Source organism: Neodiprion virginianus, chromosome 3, assembly GCF_021901495.1.
Source record: "Neodiprion virginianus isolate iyNeoVirg1 chromosome 3, iyNeoVirg1.1, whole genome shotgun sequence".
Taxonomy (NCBI): Eukaryota; Metazoa; Arthropoda; class Insecta; order Hymenoptera; family Diprionidae; genus Neodiprion; species Neodiprion virginianus.
The window spans coordinates 41880241-41902675 of NC_060879.1; the positions used below are offsets into that span (position 1 = coordinate 41880241).

The following is a 22435-nucleotide window of genomic DNA, read 5'->3' on the forward strand; positions in this document are numbered from 1 at the left end:
TTTGCCATTATGTACCTGACACCAGGGTAGCAGAGATACCTCCTCAGTCGCTCGCGTGACTAGCGCTGAAATCCTCCTTCCCACTTTCCCCGCTACGCCCTCCTTCCGCATCGAAGTCAAGAGGAAGACGAAGAGGCCTCGGTGGAGGTGGCGGAGGTGAAGGAAAAAGGAGGAACGTGGGCGAGCGAGTCGACTCGACGCGCCGGGGTTTGAATCAATTTGCTATTTAGCGACCGGCACGTGAACTCCGGACACACTCTTATGACACATACAGTACCCGGGACAAGGGATGCACGTCAATATATGTATACACTAGGATCCTGCTACCCGCATCCAAATTTGGGTAATGATATGAAAATTTTATTCAGATTAAACTCGAATAAAGAATTATAATATCTGATCTGATCTGATCTAACCTAATCTAAAACCTAACCTAACTTGACCTAACCTAATTCCTAACTTTACCTAACCAAACCTAACTTCTATTTAACTGAGCCGAAAACCTAACCTAACATCTAACCTAATTTGACCTAACCCAGCCTCCTAACACTCACCACTGCTCGTATACTAAAAAATTGTACGCGTTTTGTCCCCGTCTTTTAGTTCCTCTACGTGGCGTTAGTAGACTTTTGACACGCTCGCTGACCGCGCGCAAGCTTTTCAGACAACTACTAGCGCCACTAGTGGTGGAGATTGGCGGCAGAATCGAGGGACATTTTGCGAATCACTTTTAGCAGCGTGTGTCAGGGGGCTGACCTAACCTAATACCTAACTTTACCTAACCAAACTTAACTTCTATTTAGCTGAGTTTAGTCAGCATTAGCATAATAGTGTGATTCCGTTCCGACTTGACTTACAAATATCGTTATATATCCAAAACTGTTGATATGGTTGCATCGAAATATAGCCCAAGACCTGGCCAGATGTTGTAACTGTCTACAGAAAAGAACGAATTAAATTCGGTTCACGAGTTCTGGAATTATGAGCGATCATGCGTCAGAAAGACTTTGAATTTTACGTATACGAGGTGTGTTCAAAAAAAAAAAAAAACGGGAATTTTGTAATTTTGTGTGTTGTATTAGTCCGATTCGTGCGATTTTTTCGTTGTTGTGTTAGTAAACTTGTCTGAAAAGTTGCTGTACTGTGTTAACCATATTGGATATTTAGAAATGCCATGTTGGAGGTTTAGAAATGATAAATATTACCTATGGTAAGTCTGCTGTGAGTAAAACAAGGGTTTACGAATGGTATAAGCGTTACTAAGATGGTCGTAAAGTCGTTGAACATGGCGAGTGTTCCGGACGTCCCAGGGCATAACGAACCGATGAAAACTTCGAAAAAGTGAAAGAAATGATTATGAACGATCACCGATTCACAATCACCAAAAGCAATTATGTGCTTGTTGGGATATTTAACATTCCTAAAACTTTGCTGCACTTTATTCCATTCTCATAGCAATAATTAATGCAAATTTTGTGATCCATTTTGAAAATCGCTGATCCTACCAAAACACATGTAACCTTTTCGACAGCTGACTATAGATTAAATATTAAATATGGCTAACACAGTACAGCAACGTTTCAGACAAGTTTACCAACACAACAACGAAAAAATTGCGTGAATCGGAATAATACAATTCGCAAAATTACAAAATTCCCCGCCGTTATTTTTCGAACACACCACGTATACAGAGAAGAGATACAGCGAAGGTCCGACCGCCACGGTTACGAATTGGTTTAAAAGCCGCGTCGAATTTGTAACTCCGGGTGCCCGCTGGGGTGATTGATAAAGAAACTTGAAGCAATTTCGGGGTTTCACCGGCAATTTCAGAAATAAGGCGGTTTGGCTAGCTATTTATAGTCTTGACTGCACAGGCTTACACTAACCTAACCCAAGGTTTGAAAGAAAAATATACTCTCAAGCTAATGCCTGACGACTTGTGGGATTATAGAAATCCGAGTCTTTTGTTGCTCGTCCGTAAATATATACAATCGTGATAAGACATACGCGAAGTATCGAGTTCCCGGTCTACCTACGTTATATTACACTAAGTGACTAATATGTAAGATAAAATGAATAATAAACGACTTGAAAAAAAAGTTATTAATCTCCTAACAGAGTACGCAGGTCTAATTGCTACCAACCTAAACCAAGCCAATCCAAGCTTAGGTTAGGTATACCCCTGAGAGTTATAAATTCCAGGGCAATCGCTTCCCGTTTCACCACACGAACAGAAGGAAGCTCTTCGATTCCGAGCACCTACATTACACTCTCGGTTTATTGCCATTGGTTCGCAAAGTTTCATGCAACTCCGCACTCCTATGCGTTATATGCACTTTGCGTTTATCTGTGTGTGCAGTCAGTGCCTGGAGAGATGCGAGGGCTGCTGCATTCTTTCCTATCGTACCGTCAACTATAATTCCTCACGGTTCCGGTATTCTTTCTCCAATTTCAAGCTTGAATAAGCAGCTGCTCACTGCAGTGCATAAGTAGACGCAGATATTCTCGAAATCCGTATTTCCAGATTCTGATCTACCTCGTATACATATATGTGCATGTATAACGTTGGTTCACGCATATTTGTAAGGATGAAGAGAAAGGATCGGGATTGTGCCACGAGTAAATTAATCGCAAGTTGGTCAGTATTTTCTCGTGTTTCTCTTTTTTCCTATCTTCAAAGGAGGCAATAATCTTTTACGTTTTATAACTAATTACGCGCATACCTGAACGCTGGTATACATTAAACGGCATTGATGCAGTAAAATTTCACCTACTTTGTGCAACGCTGCCACGGGACTGGTTTACATATTTATTTTATTCACTTTATAAATACGTGCTGACGAAGGGTACGTGTGTAATAACTTATTCATTTATTAATAAAAAAAATATTTCCATTCTTTGCGGAATTAGTTTTTCGCGTAAATCACGTCTCTCCGAAAATCAACCAAATACGCAGGATTTTGGTTCGAAAAAAGAACTTTCATTCCACACGCGATCTTTCAAGTACAACTAGTTTCAGTCGCGGGATGCTACTTAGACAGGTTTCAAACACTTTTTTTTCTGAGAAAAAAGATTCGTCCCGAAGAAAGTGCGGAGTACGAAAGATGGACATGATATGTATAGTTACCTAATTTTGGCTCACTGTCTCGTTTCGTCCAGTTATGGAAGGTGAGAGAATGCCCAAGCTTAACGAACTACGACCGACAAATCACTAGACCATTCGTTCACACTTCGTCCACTGTAGAAATGAATTCATCCTTGAACACGTATGTTGTATACGTAGATCATATCATTACCTTTTCTCCATGGATGCCATCCGTGTAGCCCGAGGTCTGGTCATGCTGTGCAGATCCATTAAGGCCATGACAATTAATGTCTAAATAACAATGGCGACCCTTGATCTCAGCTGGGAGCATTAATTGCCGGTAACGGGGCATGCGGCGTAAGGTGTCGGAGAGCGACACGCTATCTGTGTAAACGAGTTTCACCAGCGTGTATTTATCGACGGATTGATTAGACAAACGGACACACTGTGCAATCAATCCTTTTTCTAAGTAACTGTGATGCAGCGAGTTGGCTGGATACAGGGTGATCTCAGTTAAATATAGCATATTCAGTTCTATATAACTCTGATTCGTACGCGACAGTTGTTTTTATAATTTATACCGTGCTAATCTTGACACCCGATCGTCTGTCAAAGAACAACGTTTCTTTTTTCTCTTTAATAGCTTTTTAATGGAAAATTTCCTCCTCGCTATGTTTATACCGAACGTCTGCGATAGTGGTGAGAGAAAAAAAAACGCAAAAAAAAAAAAAAACGTACAAGACAGGCATATTTCAACACCTCGCAACACATTTTCTCGCGTGGTAGGTCTTGTTAGACAGTATCTACACAACGTACACAGTTATATTCCGTATCCTTATATTAACAGTAAAGCCAACGTTTGCATTAAACTTGAACACGATCTCACTAGCGTCAACGTTACGGGAGCGGTTTGTGCGAATGTATAAAGTTGCAAAGCGCAACGTCCGGTGTGAGTCGTTGTTATGTTGGGGATTCTTTCTCGAAAGAAGAATTTGCGATTCTGGCCGGATACTTGTACCGAGCAGTAAAGTTGTTTAATCGCCGGATATTTAGCCTTTACTTTGCAAAGGTCGAAAGGTCCGATAGAAACGGGATGCGTTGCACAAGCATTCCAGTGTTTGTAACATTAAAACAGGGACCACGTGTTGGCAGTTGCTGAAGAAATTTAGATATCTCTTGTCGGAGTTCCTTTTCTCTCTCACTGTATTCTTTTAATCACACCTGCAGTGATACAACAACTCCATTCCATTTGTTTCTCGTCGTTTTCTTGTCCCCTCTACATCGTCTCTTCGATGGAAATCGCACGTACCGCAATCCATACGAGCAAAGAACTTTATAAGCTGAGAGTGGAATTAATTCGTGTTCGGACAGCGAGTCACAGACCCGTTCTGTGAATTCTACGGTGCACTGAAACTTTGCAAATAAATCTAACAACTTAACGAAGGTTATAATTTAGCCATATAACGATCCAATCATTGGTTGATCTTATTGATGGCTGAATGTGTTCTGGATAAAGAGCATGACAAAATTTTTCCTCCTCTTTCTCACACCCTTTCGATCTAATGTCTGCTCTTCAAGACTTTAGTAACAGAAAAATTGAAGCAGCTGCGTTTTAATAAGGTACCGAGTGAAGAAAAGGGATCCAAGATCTGACCGTCTTATCTTATCTAGCCGAGAACAATATTCAAATGATGAAAGAAAATGTGTCACAGCTACGCATAATGCATAATTTGAGGGAATGACTGCGTGAAAAGTGACAATGCTGTCTGGCGATAAACGGAGGAATAGGTATGCATATGTCGGCCCAACCACGTGGAACACCATAGGGAACGGAACTCGAACAATACAGATGTCGGGCCTCGATTCTTTTTTCGGTCCGGACCGAAATTATCCCGCTGGGGTTATTACGTCGTCTGGAAATGGCGCCTGCTCAAGGCGTTAAAACTGCATGGACGAGAGTCGCGAGGGAGTGCCGCAAATAGCCGATTCGCTCGGACACCTCGATGATCGTTGAACGATGGTGAACAAAGCGCATTTCATTTTATAGCCCGGCTTAGTACCGATATCGAAAGCCATAAAACTGGCGTTGCATGTCCGCAATCAATGTCACTTTGAGGTTCGTTACACGCTTGCTTCCTCGGGGGTAAGTCACATCTTGTTGGCACGGAAGTGTAATTATACGTTTCCTATGTATTTTTCGACGTCGAATGCAAATCCGATGTCAAACATTCAATGAAATTAAAAACAACCCGGAAAATGGGGTGAAAACGGGCGGAACTATCAACATTGTTTCAGACAGTATTCTTGAATAAGATTTATCTGAATATTTATTTTGAGTGAGTACGATTTTCGCCCTAGAATAGATGCGACCCCCAATACTACCTATGTGCACCCCTAAGGAGGGTGAAAACTACCCCTATGCATTGAATTTTATAAATTTAATGGCCATTCTGAGATCTCTGTTTCTCAAGCAATGAATTCCAAGCGTTTTTATTACACGTTTATTATCAATTTTTTCCGCTAACGAAAATAACAATTATAAAAAATTATAGATTTGCAGAAAAACTTAATCATTCCAAGGCTCAAGTATTTGTTTGCCTGAAAATGCGAAAAAATTCATGATTTACCTTGCAATATAAAAAAAAAATGACAAAAATAAGGAATGAAAAAAGAGTGGCTTCTGTGACTGAAAGGGTTAAGGAGAAACGCTTTTGTCGCTTGAGAATTGGATGACCAGGCGGTTCCCGGCCCGTTTCTATGAAAAATATTTCGTTCGTCTCCGCAGGGTGAACGAGACCTTCAAGGCTTGCAGGCTACCGTCTCGATGTACGCAACGCAGTGTGAGGCCCAATTTCACGTGGAGTTTTCTCCCTCCGGCGAGTTGAATCATCATTCTCTATACATCCTCTTTGTTACGCTTTTTAATTCTCATTTCACCGTGACAGAGACGTTTCAATGGAAGACTTCTTCGTCTCTCGTATCATGGAGTGAGACATTTCCCGTGTGGAAGTATCAAGCATGGTATCTCCGCATAAGGGAGGAGGAGAATGTGGAAAGTCACGATAGTAATAAGAACGGTGGCGTCAGCAGGTTATTCCTTTACGGGGAGTGAAATATGCTCACCTGACGATTGGGAGCCAGGCATTTTGATAGTGTCGCCAGGGGTTCGAGAGGGAACATTTGTTCTCATCGTGCACGATAATTCGGATCTATTGCTAAATCAACTCGTCTATTTCCGGAGGCTGCACTGTGACTTTCCTCTGGAACATTTGTACGCAAATGATAGTGGAAAACAGAATTATATTAATGAAATCAAGAGATAACGGTCGGAATAAGAATGGATCAACGGTAAGAAGAGATCGTTGTCCAGGAAGGAATTCTTTGCCTCTCGGAACTCGCACGATCATTTGTGGACGATGTAGATATCGGATATATGCGATGACGGTTCAAAATAACCCGTCATGTCTATTATAATGCCTACGCAGGCTTTAAACGTTGTGCCTTACCACGTGACACGCATTTAAGGGGGCGGGGAGGTACTGCTTGGAGGGTCTAAAATGATACCTACTTATATGCGCCATGCCACCATTTTGTTATCAATTTCAATGAAAAAATTCTAAAATGTTCTTGAAACTATAAATAACCAAATCCTTAAACTCAAACTAGTCCAAGTGTTTTCATTTTCTTTAAAAAAAAAATTCCTAAAAACAGTTACGATTTTAGACCGTCCGAGCTGTATCCCCCCTTTAAGCATCACTTGGAGGTCCTCTGCACCAGGTGAACAGTTAGTCTTTCACTGATCTTTACCTGCGTATGAGGATCAAGCATCGAATGAAACGATCCCAAGTAAACGGGTCACGTCGCTCTTTCTCACAATCACGCAGAGAGATGATTGGCAAATGGAGACTATGACTCGACGTGGGACGAAGTTAGTTAATTAACCGCGAGAATCGAGTGGGCGATCGGGTAAACTGCCATTCGATACAGTGATACTATGCCCGACGTGCAGGCGAACGTAATCCGTGTCGATCCGATACCACGGATGTCATAATCGCGCTGCTAATTGCTTATGAATAATCGATCAACGGTACTAATCTAACCTTGGTTGCACCGCATTCAACATCACCCAACTGATGACTATCGGTGTTAGGACGTTTTTCCAGCAGATAGAAACCACCGACGCGAATGACGAAGACTAACGAAGATGCTTAGAAGTTTGAATGGTGCACTGGTCAGGGGTTAGCCAAGGTCGGGTCGTCGTTTGAGCCCCGCAACAAGCCCGATTTGTACCGACTTTGTAGCGTCAATTAAACGAGGCAACGTACCGTGGTGCCAATGAGCAACGATTTGTTGCGATTAGCGACGCAACTTGAATGGCGACTCGAGTCACGATCCTCGTCGTCTCAACACGCGTCTGTCATACCTTCGCAATATAACTTTTCAGTCTTGCATAATCGTGCATGCTACGTTTTCTCGTTAAGCGGCAACAGTTATTCAACATTTCTTGCAGCTATGTTGTAATCTTCTATACACACATTTGCTGTAACCTGTATCCGCAATTTTCTAATTTTCTGCACTTGAAATCAAGTCAATATCTCAATTGATCCATGAAGCTCGTAACTGCGCTCGGAGATCGCTTCCGGCAAATTCCATGTTTCAGCGCAAGAGATTACGTTCGAGGATTCGTCGAACAGGGATATCGAAAGTCGAAGGATGAGAGAGGAGCAAAAAGAGATCGGATACATCGTACCTATCTACGTGAGAACGGCACCTTTCGTCCAAAGGTTATCCTGATGTGATCCCAATTTTTCACCGTCGCTCGATAGATCGTAAATTCAAGAAAACTGCGGGTGGTTTACATTATATACACGTATAGCTAATGAATTATCCCGCGTATCCGGTCCGGCGGAGGAGATGAGAGGACCGGACGGCGTGGAGAGGCAAAGGGCGAAGGACCTTGTCGGGGTCAAGATTTTTCTGCATGGTGCCAGAGGAGAGTGTTGATTAAACCGCGGGACAGGCTTACCGCACTCTACGGTCTGCATAAATCCACACAGCCAGCCGTCCGAGGTCTTCCCGGAGAGAGGACCACCTTGCAGCTCAATCCAAAAGTCTAGATTATAGAATATACAAACAGTTTTTTACCCACTGTAGGGGTTGAGACCGAAAGCCACGGTGGAACGCGTTACGTAAACATGAGTGGACGAGACGAAGTATCGGTCGGTGGTCTCTTTTTCTCACAATCGTAACGTACCCAGTTTTTGCCTGAAGGGTGAAAAAAAAAAAAAAAAAATGGGCGCTAGTTATTTATAACTGAGAAAGATGGAGGCTTGACATTTATCGATATATTCCAAATGTCAAATTATATTTCAAGGGGAATAAGTTTACCCGAAACGAGATTCACCGTTTTATTAAAAATTGAAAAAAAAACTGCAATTTAAATTTTGACGCTCAACGGTTACCAGGCAGGGCTGCACCTCGAATCAGCGACCGTTGGCTCCTTCCCAATGAATCACGTGACGTCGGCACGTGAGAATGGATACATGTCTCGTTCATGAAGATGAGAATTGTCGTTAATTGGCCAGTCTAGACGCGCGCGCACATTGATTATGCAAATGAATGGTTTAGGTTCTCATATTTCACTCGGTCTTAAGAATTCCGAACTACATACATTGAGAATACTCGAGTTCAATTTCACGGTGCAATGAGACCTTGACTACGCTACTGAATTTCGAACAAAATAGCACAACTGCCATCCTCTTCGTTCAAGGTCGTGTCATTTATTACAGAACACGCAATTCATTTGATATTCGACGGATGTAACGTGCAAACGTGTATACTTTTACAAATATCGAGATGTAGGACAGCTATCCGACGGAATTACGATTGGGAATTATACATCCACCGAACCAGCGATCAATTAACCCTAATGATTCTAACTGCATTTGCGTCGATTAGGTGTAGACTTTTTGCCACGCGGTCCATAGATTACAGGAAATCGTGAACCCGGTTTCCAACTCGTGTTCAGATATACCTGTATCCACTTTCTCTCTCTTTAATGCTGCGTGCAAAAAACGTCGGCTATTTCCGCAGAGGATATTTTGCATTCAGGTGAGGACAAACGTGCAACCGCGACAGTAAAAATTGTTCACATTGTTTTGGCAAGCCGCGTTCAAACCGTTTCATAGGTCTCTGTGCACATGTGACTTACCCACGCGTGACGGGTCAATTTTGATGGGTTCGCCTGCACGCGCGACGCCATAAATTAGACCCATGTCTAATGTGAAATGGTTACAGTCTTGTGTCGGCAAATGACGAGGTATAACACAACACAGCACAACTTTCCGCCCACCAGGGATGGGCCTCGTTAATCTTTGGGGCCGGGCGAACACGTGAGGTCCTTGACTACCTAGTATAGGAAAAATGTGGGTCGGTAGCCCATCAGCCCATCAAGCCGTCCGCTCCGGGGACCGAAAAAAAAGTAAACAAGAAAAATCGTTAAAACAGAAATTAGTCTCTCGATTCGAATCTTTGCTGCGTTCCTTCGCCGTGTCTTCACTTCGCTTTCTTCACTTCGACACCCTCAACAGGATGCAGGACACACTCCGAATAGTCAAAAGGCATATTAGCTATCGGATGATTTGTTGCAGCATTCGAAACTTCGAACGGTGTCACTTTCGAATTGACTGAATGATCGAAACGACAACTGGTTCAAATTTTAGAATCTAACGAATTTACTTTGGATACTTTCAAAATTTGGAATTCCTTTGAAGTTTTGACCAAATGTTGTTTTAACTGTCTGAAAATTGTGTACCATTATGAATTCCAATATATAAAAAATTGACGAAATTTCACATATCGGTTAACCTAAATTTTGATCATTTGGAAATTCGATCCACAGATGCATAATTTTCCATTTCCTTGTTTTCCCGAGTGGTTTCTAAAAAGATTTGGGCAAATTTTGTTCCACGTTCCCTGTTTCCTATCCGCTCGCAGTAGCGACGTAGCTCGACGGTGCATGAGCATGGCTGTAATAATTCTTGGCACCCGGAGATGCGTCGAATAATAGAAAGACGCAGCTGCAGAACCGGGATCGTTTTGTACCGTGAAACGAAGTGTGACCACGTTTGTACTCCGACACTCGCGAAGTGCCAAAACTGCAATAGCAGCACCAAGATATCTCTCACGCTAAACTTGGTCTATGGCGTCTATGGAAATTTGAGTTGGGTTTCGAATGTCTGGACGCAGCGTTTGAGTAAGGTTTCTGGTCGAGACTTTCCGGGAAATCTGGCATTACTCGAAGTTGATTGTATGTAACTTTAATTTAAAGATCGTTTTTACAAAGGTACATCAAGAACCTACTATTTGTTTAATTAAAAGACTGTGTGATTAATATTTTTATTGACTTCAAGAAGGAAACTAAGATGCATATTCAAAGCACCAACTTTTTAATAAAAAGACAAATTAAAAAATTTACGGGAAGATACTCAAAGTTTAGTTCGGTTGGTTTTGTTCGAAAAGTGTGTAAGTAATTAAAATTTTAATTGAAACAAGAATGAATAAATAATAAATGTCGATGATTATTAATAAGCGTAATTTCACTTTGCATTTAATTAACAATTTGATGATTTTTAAAAAGTCTTGGAATTTCTCGAAAATTTGTGAAGTTTCGTTTAGTCCCGGGAAAAAAATAAGTCGAGAAATCAGAAAACCTACATTTGAGTGAGGCTGACGAAAGGGAAACAGTAATAACATACATATATTGGAGGAAACAAATCACGGTGAACATGAGCAAAGTAGGTGATAATATTTTAATTCGTTAACATCGTAACTCGGATGTTGGAGAACCGGCGATCAATCATCGTTTCAAATAAATCTCGACCGCAGCATCTGCAGCATGCGCGGTAAAAGATGTTCACGTGGTTGTAACGCGTCGTGTACAGGGTGCTATTAGCAACGATAATCAGGTTTATCTACTCTAATAATATATACGACCTTTCTACAATTCACATCACGAGTAAAGCATCTCGCCTAATTGCGTGTCGGCAGTCACGTATCTCGTACAACGCCGCGGAACAGCAGCTGTGCGTGGCTAATCAAATTCACGAAGGATGTCCGCGGAGTTTTTTCAATATCTTTTTAGTATCGTGCTCTACAGACATTCTCGCCAATGGCCATCTACTCCTTTAGAAAAATGTTAAACCCGATAATGAAGGATACCCCGAAAATGAGGCACTTACCCCGTTCTAGTTCACGGATAACCAACGTATAGTGCTTGACATAAATAAAAGAAAGATAACAATGCTCCATTTCCCCAGTTTTACTCTCCTTGAAATTTATTTCGGATCGGACAATCATTAGGCAGCGAGTGGCTCTAATGGTTCAAGAGGTGCTCAGGGATCCAAACATGAGTCATCACCGTCCATTCGCGGAACCATTAAGACCCGCATTGCTCAGGGGTAGATATTTTAACTCGGACCTACGTACGCGATCCGAAGTATAAACGACCCCGATGCAATTTGCACGTAGCTTATTAATAGCGGTGGAAAAGAATCGGCGTCGAAACATGCAGACGTACGTCCACCTCTGCAGCTCGCTTAGTTTCGTGGTTCACTTCAAGTGCGGCAGTTTCATACCTCGGATCATGTCTTAACCACATTCCACGGAGTGGTGCCTAATCGCCCCCACAGATCAGTGTTTGAGCATCGTGGTCGAGCTTTTAATCTCCGCTGGAGTGCAGGTTCTGCTCATTTTTGACGTGTGTAAATACGCGCGCAGGGCAAATGCCAAGATCGAACTTGGGAGTGAAGAGATTCGGGCTTAGAAACGATCTCTTCAAACTTTGACTCGCTCGTGATTATCAACGCGTATCGCATGTGACGGCGCGTTATTATCGACGTCACGAGATCCGAAAGAGTTTTGTCGATGTGTGTAGCATGCGGTACGCATACGGTGCATGTACGTGGAGAGCGTATGCACAGTTAGGCACTTGTGCCTTGATAACCGTACTGCTACGCATATTGATATACCGTTACTTGGAACCATAGAGGTGCAAACGATCCGGTCCCTTTGTGTAACACAGTTCTTACAGCTGTTCGTCGATCCTCGGTTTAACGTGGGTGATCGACGATGTATTCGAGTATTCAAGTTCCAAAACTTGACTCGATATGAGCAAAAAAATACTGAAAAAGGACGGATCAGAATCGATCCTGTACGTCTTGCCAGTCAGTGGCAAGCGCTGTTTGTGTCACAATGTGCAGTGTGCAAGGTACGAGAGACTTTCCTTTCTCACATTGTGAATAAGAGACAGACGCATGTGCATGACACATTCGTACAAGCATTTGTAGGGCTACGTCGGTTTTTCATAGAAAAGGCTGGGTTGATTTTTAAGCGTTGCAAGTGTCTACGCGTTGAATATCAAATTACGCTTACCGTCTGCCGACGATGAGAAGAATGTCGACGTAACGTGGAGATAACGCGAGGTGTGAAACAAGATTACGATAATCTACGCCCAACAATCTGTCAAGGGAAATTTTCGCTGGGAGAATTTCACCAGCTTGAAATCATCTCGTTTGTCTATTCATTTGATTTTATGATTGGTTAATGCCACCACGTTATACGATCATCGTTACAATAATGAGGTCAGAGCGCTGTAATAAAGTTAGGTAAAGTGCTTGAACACAGTCGTACAAACTGACGCTTCATCATCAAACGTCTTCGAGAGTGATTCGAGGAATCGTTAACCGCAACGTTTCTCGTGATTATTTTAACTCATGTTCCGGCTAAAAAGGTCCTGCATGCTGCAAACGGTTCATAAAATGTTGAGGTTCTTTTCTCATCGTTGAGTGATTTCGACGAAGACAGAAGTCCCGGGCACGTATTACAATTTGTATCGTCGCGACGATGATTTCTCAAAATCCCTGCAGCGTGATTCAGTAACAAGGCAGTTGCTGGATGTGCGATTTTTAACTTTTGGCCTGCGTCCCTGTGAATCGGCAATTTGTTCACACCAGACAAACTGGCTAGAGAAGAGACAACCACCGTGATCTCATAGCTCAATCAACCGATCCAGTGATCTAATTTTAACGGTCCTGACTCATCGCCTTGCACATTTTCAGAATCGACGATGCTGGCTTCTTGCCCGATACGTGCGGCACCCTCACCAATTGTGGGTCAGAGGTTTAAAACGGTCTGTGTGTGAAATGCTGAAGCACATGGTATTTCCGGATCGGCTTATCGCGACGAGCGTATTCGTCAATACATATCCAAGCCCGTAAAACCGTCAACCGCAACTGCTGACGACGATTGTAAGTGAGTAAAAGAAATTGGGGAAAAAGAGAGGAAAGAGATAGGATCTCCTCACGTGCATTATCTCGTTACTGGAAACCTGCGAGCCAGAACGCATTCAACCTGTCAACGTCTGAAGGACCGGGGAAGGAACATGTCCGTAAAAAAACGATAAATAAGTGGCTTCGATTGGTGCGTCTTTCGGCGATCGAGTGTCGGCCCGACGTGCCGCCGAAACGATTACCGTTTTCCAATTACCCAGTCTGTCAGCGCTTCTGTCTTTGCCGTAGATCACGAGCGATGTCTACCTATACGCCATATGCGAGACCCTCACGCACTCAAGTGCGTAATCACGTGCAGCGTGGGTAACGACGTACGTGAGTGCGATCGCGTTATTACAAACCGTTCGAAACGCACGCACCGGACAAGACAAAAAAAAGGAAAAAAGAAAATTGAATGGAATTACAGGTATTCACTGTCAGAAACAATGTTACTTTCGGAACGCAAAATAATCTGGACAAGTTAGTTTAAGAACGCGCTTCCATTAATCTTGGACCATTAGTTTCGGAAACGGTTTTGTTGACGAGTAACGAATTGTTCAATTCCATTCGGCAACACTTAGCAGAAAACATACGTGTTTGAAGTGTTTCCCGACACGTAACATCGTTTCGATAACGAAAAACACAGTTCTGCAAAAAAAAAATTTTTTCAGCGGCGTGAGATGTTTTTGGTAAATATTGTGCTTTCGGGTGTACTGCATGAAAAAATTACTTTCATTTCCCTCCGTCACGTACAGTATTCTTGCGAAATACATGGTGTTTGCGTAAGAAAATAATAATAATAATGAAAAAACCATCATTTTATTACGATGAACTAAACGATATTTCTTATAAAATTAAACAAGCAATTTCTCTATGAAATTTATTTAACAGTTCGTGTTCATTCTTATCGCCTATGAAACCTTTTCTTCTTCTCTTTGATACACCTCAGAACACGTTTCAGCTTTCCATTTTATGTTTCCCTGTTTCTATTTATTCCAAAGTCTCACTCCAATGCATATTAAATGGAAGTAAGAACTCAGTTTTGCATAGGATTTTTATAATCAAGAATAGGATACCAGATTTTGAATTAAACGGGAGCTTGACTCTAAATGAAACTACAAATACGAGTTTAAGAAAAAACCTGCCGCGATGGAACTTATTGGGTATTTTTCCCGGTCTCAGCGAATGAAACTCTGTAAGAAACAGTATAAAGAAACTTGTGCAGTTTTTTGATCGCAGATCTATATAATAATCCAAATCGAGCAACGCATCGAGTGTTTCAATTTTCTTTAGCTCTCTTGGACTGGCCAGATGGGTTATAATTGTTGCCCAAGTGCATGAATCTTGGCGAGTAGTAACGGATAGACGGGCAGAGACAGATGGGCGAACGGAGCCAAATATATTTTCACTTCCGTAATACGAAAATACGTTTTTAGTGATTTACGCCCATCAGCGCGACCTGCGACTCCGTCTAACGAGGACGTTATTCGGTTCGAACCGGGTTAACTAACGTCTAGGATCGTTTTCACGCCGGTTTAACTTACCTCCAGCTAGAACCAAGCCGTACTTTATACGTCAATCCATGCATACCACCACTGCGCGTTCCCAATTCCTCACAGACTCTCGGTCCCAACCCTCGGATCGAAAAATGCGATAAATCAAGATCCATAGTGATCGATTTCAAGTTCGGTTGTAATACCAAAAATAAAAGCGTATAATAAACACGACAAGCTTTGTCTAAATCGTATGTCTTGTCACGTTACTTCACGACCCTTTTGTCAGGACTTAATTCCAAAATTCTTATCACCACGAGTAAAAAGACACCGTGTAAAGATAATCGAGATAAGAGCCGGCGCGGTTCGAATACCGAGTCGTGTAGTTTGAAAAATACTCGAGTGAAGGCAGTTACACAGAAGAAGAGGATTCCACTTATTTCCTCAAGCCCTTAGACAGAGAAAGGATTACGTGGGCGTACACTTTGAGCACATTGTGCATGGCTTGGGAATTACGGGGGTATAACGAGACTTGGTAGCAAGTCCTTACAGTAATTCCAAAGGCTAGGGAAGCGAGCAATGCAGGAAAGTACCTGCACTTCAATTTAGAGACTCTCCGCGGAGAAGAACTGGGATTAGCCAGTATCCCCTACAGATGCACTGTGAGATACCAACTTCCTTAATTCATTCCTTCTTCTTACGCAGCTGGCTTGTCTTATCCCGAATGAACGGTCCTTCACAGTCGTAATTTATGATCGAATACGTCTTCTCGGTGAAGTCTTGTTACAGGCCATTCGAATATTAACATTCCCTGATGGTTTGTAAGAAACGGAAGTTACATTTTTTACAGTTGTAAAATTGTTTTCGCATCGATTGACGTCTTCGCGGAAATGTGTACAGCAGGCGATAACTTACAAGGTATACCGTAATTACATACTCGAAAATGTATTCCAACCAGTAACATTTTCACTTTGTTAGCTGTTGTTTATGTTCCCTGTAACTACACATTATTACTTTGCATCAATCCGACAGTTGAGGATAAGGATAAGAACATTACACCATGATCCTGGGATCCTGAAAGCTGAGCGATATTTTATACCACGGTACTTGCAGAGCATATTTACAACCGGCGTATACCCACTTCAGTCTCTTTTTTTCCAACGTCTGGATCATGGAAGTGCGAAATGCTCAGGGTTGAAAAAAAAGTTACAGGATTTAACGCACTTCGGGTCGAAGGCCGCGCTTACAACTGGCAAAAAACGCTAAAGAAGAAGCTCGGATAAAAAGAGGAGAAAAAGAAGAATAATCGTTTCAAGATGAAACGGCGAACGGTCAAACGTTCAAACTGCGACCGTCCGATGTAAGAGAAATATGAGCGTTGGACTGACCCTTTAGGAATATATAAACTGGTACAATATATCGCACTGATATCGCAGTAAAAATTTTAAAACAAGCCCTGAGCCTTGAGTGCCTCAGCTCTTGGCGAGTTTCGTACGCCACGTTGTATATTAACCAACAAGAATCGTTTTCCTTTGTACTATGTTACAGTAGACTGAAAATCAAGCGATGAGTATTTTTTTTTTACCATTAAACACATCAAGGGGGTGAAAACCACCCTTCAAAGTAAGGCTCAGTTTTCAGTCTACTTTAAAATATTACAAGAGAAATCAAATCGGAGATATCGACTAGGGGTACCATCCTTGTGAGTAAAGGGGGGGAGGACTTGTTGGTCGAATCACGTTGGAAGGAAGGAAAAAATAAGTGTCAAAACAAATGAAATATTGCTGTATAACTAGAAGAGGTGGTTCCGAAATTAGTCACAGTGCGTTTTTTCGTAATCCTTATGAAAATCCACCGCGACTGCGGAGAATTCGCGTCTGCTACGAAAGGCTTTATGATAGTTATAATAATATTATAAAAGGAACGATGCGTGATTTAATAATATCTAGCGCCAAAGTGCTTCCGCGTGTTGCCCAGATTCGTCGGGGGATTAAAACTGTCGAAATTTTTTCTACGCTTGAGGACTCCCAGACCACAGCCGATGGATTATGTTTGTGAAAACCGTTAAGGCTCGATGGATTATTGGAAAAATATTGAACCACTGGCTATCGCTGTGTTATTTTTTACCGCAAGTGTTATTTACGTTCCACGGTGTGTTGGTTTTACCCAGCACAGTGCGAAACGCGCTCCAAGTTGTTAAATAAGATAATACGTGCAGTCTGCAGCGACGTATAAAATTCCCAGAGTTATATCACACGAGGTGAAATTTTGTGAAAAATAGTATAAATTTTTATGGTCTTTAATCTCACTTGACCCAAATATCCCTGTATATTCGTATGATGCTCATTTAGATTTATTAAACTACTTATTTTTCTTTCATCTTTTTCGTCGCGCTCACGTTTTGTCCTACAATAATTATATACGGAGTTTGACAAACGCCAGAAATATCTCCAGTCGGTTTTAATGCGCGTATGATATAAGTTGTACGCTTAATGTATGTTACACAACTACCGTTCTGGATGAATGTGTCATCTGTAAACGGGCCGTTATAATCACCGACGGTTGTAGAGCGAAAAAAAGCATCATGCACGCGCCATGTACGGATATGTCTTACGAATCGATCTTCTACGTCTACTCGGATTCTACACCGAGAATTCCGAACGTCGAGGCTTCCAGCTCGATACAAGTAATTTTTTCCCCCAACCCCCCGAAATAACGCGTGACGAGGACCTAAGTTCATCTCTTCGAGTACGTTTATCACGCATAAAGGATTCGATTAACTGCATATTTTCGACTCATGCATACATATTGTTGGAATAATATTTCGGTGAAATTGTCATTTCCGTTATAATTGAGAGCAGATTTTTTTTGAGGAGTGTAAAGGAATAGTTTTTTGAACATCTGAAATCGAAAATCTTTTTCATTCGTAAGTAAATTTATGGCTTACACTCGGGGCTTGGCTTTTCGATTATTTATTTTCATCTTCTCTTTTTTTTTTGCATGCAAGCAGTCGGAGAAATGGCGAATCCAACTCCGAGCCGTCAGATCGGTTAGATTAGGCGTTAAGGAATGTAATATAAATTGAGACGTTCTCGAGAGTGAGAAATCTTTATAAATGCCGCGATAAACGTGCATTATGACTTTCGCCCCTGCGGGCAAAAAGCAGATTAATAACCGCGATATTTCATTGTAGATTTGTTACACGTATATTATACCAATATACCTTGCATAATTATTTCCACGTTCTTATTGCACGTATGAAATGCGCCAAGCCCTCTGCAGTGGATCGATCGCGATCGATGATCTTCTCACGAGAAGATTTATCGATCCCTCTTACGTACCTAAGCGATTGATTTGCGGGTTCACGTCACACTGAAAATTACCGTGCCTTTCAGCTTCGCGGAAAGACGTTAAACTTATTATTTTTAAAACGTAGCCGACGCCGTTCGATTTGTAATTTTCAACAGGAGCAAGATTCAGAATTATACCGTAATTAAACCTTTTTGCGAATCACGTTAAGCCACATTCTCACTTTCAACTCCGCGTTACGCGCAATCAAGAAGTCACGAAGCGATGTTTACAAGTGATTATGGTCAGAAATTCAACGGCTTCCTGGATTCGCGGGTTCACAGGTCACAGCCATAAGTGGCACCTGCATACCCTTTACGTTACACGGGGGGAAAATCGATTTCTTATGATTCGACGCCCGATTTTACTGCGATTTTTCACTCTCTCGAGATGCTAAATGAAAAGTTCAAGATTGCAATAGATTATTCCGAATCTAACGAAAAAAAAAATTCGGAAAAATTGATATAATTTTAGACCGTCCAAGCTGCCCCGCCCCCCTTAACACAGCCCAGCACAAAGTTTTCAAACTTTAAGTTGGCACGTGATAAATTCAAGAGATATTTGACCTGCATCACATTAATCGCAGGCTGAACGGCAGCGGAGCTGCTTCGGAGCAACAGACATTCGGCCGAGGCCTCGTGGAAATAGCTCGGCTATGATAGTTATGCAACGCGATCTTGGGTTGCGGGTCAAACCATTCTCTGGAAACGGATCGCTTCCACGTATGTAATGTACGTTCATATGCAACCGAATAATTTTCCCAGATTACTTTCTGGCCCCGCAGCGTTTGACAATATTTATACGGCCTAAGTATCAGAGATATCGCGTCGACGTTGTCTTAAAAAAAAAGTGTTGAAAAATTTAATCAACCGACATTAATACAAATGTTCTGTAGCTCCCGTATAATTTATCGGTAGTAAGTGATGTATATGATTTACTTGACCTCGATAGTAAGTGATGTTTGATGAAAAGCTTGCCGCATTTTCATCGAAATACTGATTTGAATAACAAGATATACATTTATTACATTTATTTCACAAAGACAAAGAGCGAAGGGGTTTTTTTTTCAAATATTTATCAATAATGCGAAAATTTCGAGAATGTTGCCGTAATAGAAATTTCCCATTACACAAAACGTGACTTTATGCAAAAGCAAAAGCAGCTGAAATCGGTAGAAGGTTTCACAAAACTTTGTAGCACGTTACCAAGTATTGACGAATGGTCAAAATTAAGGGTGGGATAAAGCTAGTTAGGTCAGATCGTATGCTCGAGTTAGAACACGGGAAATTCCCAGAGGCACGACGTGTGTTGCATGACGTTAAAAGAACGGCTTACATCGTATCTAAGGTGAACGCAAGCGTTGCACGAAGGCTGTATGGAGTTTTTGTTTCTCGCATACCGTTTTCAAGTTTTGTTCACGAGAAGCGACAGGCGTGCGAGGAGTTTATTCACACAATATCTCTAAACTGCAGTCTCCAGACGAGCGTAATCTAGATTTATCTTTTTCTTCCTAGCTGCATGGCCACGATACCGCAACCTCGGCGGCTTCAGAACGCGGTACGTAAATACAAAGGTGGCTTTATCTCCCGCGGGGCGAAATAGACCCAGTACATGCCCCACAAATTGTTTTAAAATCATTTCAAGATTATTCCATAAGAGAGGTAAGACGCTCAACTCTACCCCCCGGCTTCCTTGGTGGTCCGCCGTTTTTCTATATCAAATTACCCCGAGGAATTATAAGTCTGTATTTCAACAGCCCGAGGCTTTTCCAACTCAAAAGCTGAAATTACTCCTCAAGGCTAAAGTTTGAGCATTTCTGTTGAAATTGGATGGAAACAACGTCTGGGATTCATTCAAGAGGGGATTCCATTATTTTCGATAAATTTGTCGCTTTTTCTAATTTTCTAGTAAAGAAACTGTACAACGGGTCAATCCGAAATTTGTCATGCGGATTTATTTGTCGCTTGCACATGCGTGTAAAATAAAATATTGTTGGGTTCTTGTTGCAGGATTAATGGGAAGACTCAAATCGTGCGGAGCGTCAACTGGGCGTCATCGTGCGTCGAGGGGAGTTGGGAGGCATATTTTTTGGAAGATATGAATTAAATTTTTGCTGTTAATAGACAAGTGATAAATAATACCAAAATTTCGCATTGATCCGTTGTACAGTTTCGTCATCAGAAAATTAGAAAAGAGGGGGAAAAAAATGGGAATCCTCTCCTTAAGCAAAAAGTATTTGCTAGTTCATCTTACATCGATGAGAATACGGGTGGTACGGGTACCTATAAAATGGCAAAAGACTCACGTAGAATGAGAGCTCGATGGTGTCGACGTGTTTTGGCACGCAGGTCGTGTCGGAGGTGCAGCATCCCGTGTCGTCGGCGCATCTGTGAAGCATAGTGCAGTGGGGCCTGTAGGTCTTCGAGGGACTCGGATAGACGTCACGCACGGAGACGACCCTTGGACGAGGCAGTCGGCAGGTGCCCTCTTTAGTCATCATTCGAACATGGTCGATGGCCTTCGAGATGTCGGGGTCTGAAACGAAATTATTCAAATCGATAAACTTTCATATTCCTGCAGTGGAACGGAAAAAGAGAGTGAGAGAAAGAGAGAGAGAGAGAGAAATGAATGGAGCATAGATCGCGATCATCCCGCAATGATCGAGACCCGAGGGAGATTGCTTCATCGGTGAGCCCTGATACCTAATCGAGACGGCTCGTAATGGGATTATCGCCGCACGTCCCATCAAGCGTTACTCGTCGTTTGTCTCAACTCGAATGTCCGACGTGACGTACGTCGTTGGACGTTCTACACCGAGGGACATTGCGCTTGGAAATAAAAAGGTGGAAGAGATTTGTCGGCGTTGCGTGTGGACTCTTCAGCGGCCTGCAGTGTCGCCTTGGTGCATTATGCATTTACGCGGCTACCTCTCCTCGGCACAAAAACTACGGTATGGAGTTTCCTGACCATCGCGTCGGATCGTTTGATCGCAGGGAAAGAGCCGAAATATGTGAGGTGCGATGATAACGACGGTTGTAAATCACCGTCGACTGTAACAAAGTAACTTGAATTTTGTTAGAAGACCAGGGGGAAATTATTTTTCATTTTCATTGGATTCCGGGCGCACGACTTTAGTCTTCGACGAGAATCGTAAGTCGAAAGCTCGGATCACTTCACACTGCGATCGTTCAACGATGAGGACGTTTTCCGTCTTACAACTTAATTACCTGTATCAACTGTCCAATTCATTCCAGCAGATTATCGAACGGTAGTTCGATGATTATTTCCCTATCAAGAAGGAAAAAATTCATCCAAGTACAAACCATTAACATTTTTTTTTTCAACCACGTTTCGATGTGACAGTCTTTCGGTTATTGTAAAAATCGTGCCCCGTAGGATTTAAATATCATCAGAGTGATCATAGTCCGAGTAGTTAATAAAACGAAATTCAATACTGCTGTCTCTAACTTGCGAGCATATTCAAAGCCCCGCGAGTGTAAGTCCTCAAAGGTGTGAAAAGATCGTAAAAAGGCGATAAAAGAGGTCCAAAGTCTTAAGTATGAGCACACACCAAGATGCGGAATCCCTAATAGAAACGCCAGCATTCGTGAAGGAATTTAGTCCGCATGTTTTCGACTCATTGTTGTTGTTGTTTGTTTTTTTCTTTCAGCATATTCACTGCTTTCCCAAAAGAGACTGATCAGCTTCTATAGGTAATATAATTAAAGCGTGGGCCGTTCAAACGAGCGCGAGAAAGTTGGAATGGGATGCTGCGATACCTATACGGGTATGCGGTACCTGCAGTGTACAACTATTTCAGGAACATTTCTCACTGTCTCACGGTGTGATCTTTCAGTTGCCACGTCACGATGCAGGCACACGCACTCCGATAGCGTGGGCGTCATGTTACTGCATTCTCGCGAGAAGATGTCGCTTCGATGTGCATGTTGGTACCTACATCGTCGAAACAACTCCGGTACCGCGAAATTATCTTCTTCCCTGAGGTGCTGCACCTGCTTCACATGAGAATTCCCGGACGGTGACCTGCGACGAGATCAGCAGTGAAAGAAAACATTCGCGTTCATTTTGCCCGGGATTACCGGATTCTTTCTGGCGCCATTTTCTCTATCGGGGACTAGACACGTCTGTCAAAGTGAAAGCTTTCAAATCGTTTCTCATTT

At 42.2% G+C, this 22435-nt stretch overlaps 1 protein-coding gene across 1 annotated transcript in view; it reads right to left on the minus strand.

Moving 5' to 3' along the window:
- LOC124300387 (uncharacterized protein DDB_G0283697-like) overlaps window positions 1-22435 on the minus strand; it is a 73819-nt gene that overhangs the window by 13362 nt on the left and 38022 nt on the right. Inside the window, exon 3 of the mRNA XM_046754450.1 lies at window positions 20560-20789. Within this exon, the coding sequence (XP_046610406.1) occupies window positions 20560-20789 (230 nt within the window). The remainder of the gene's footprint in view (window positions 1-20559; window positions 20790-22435) is intronic.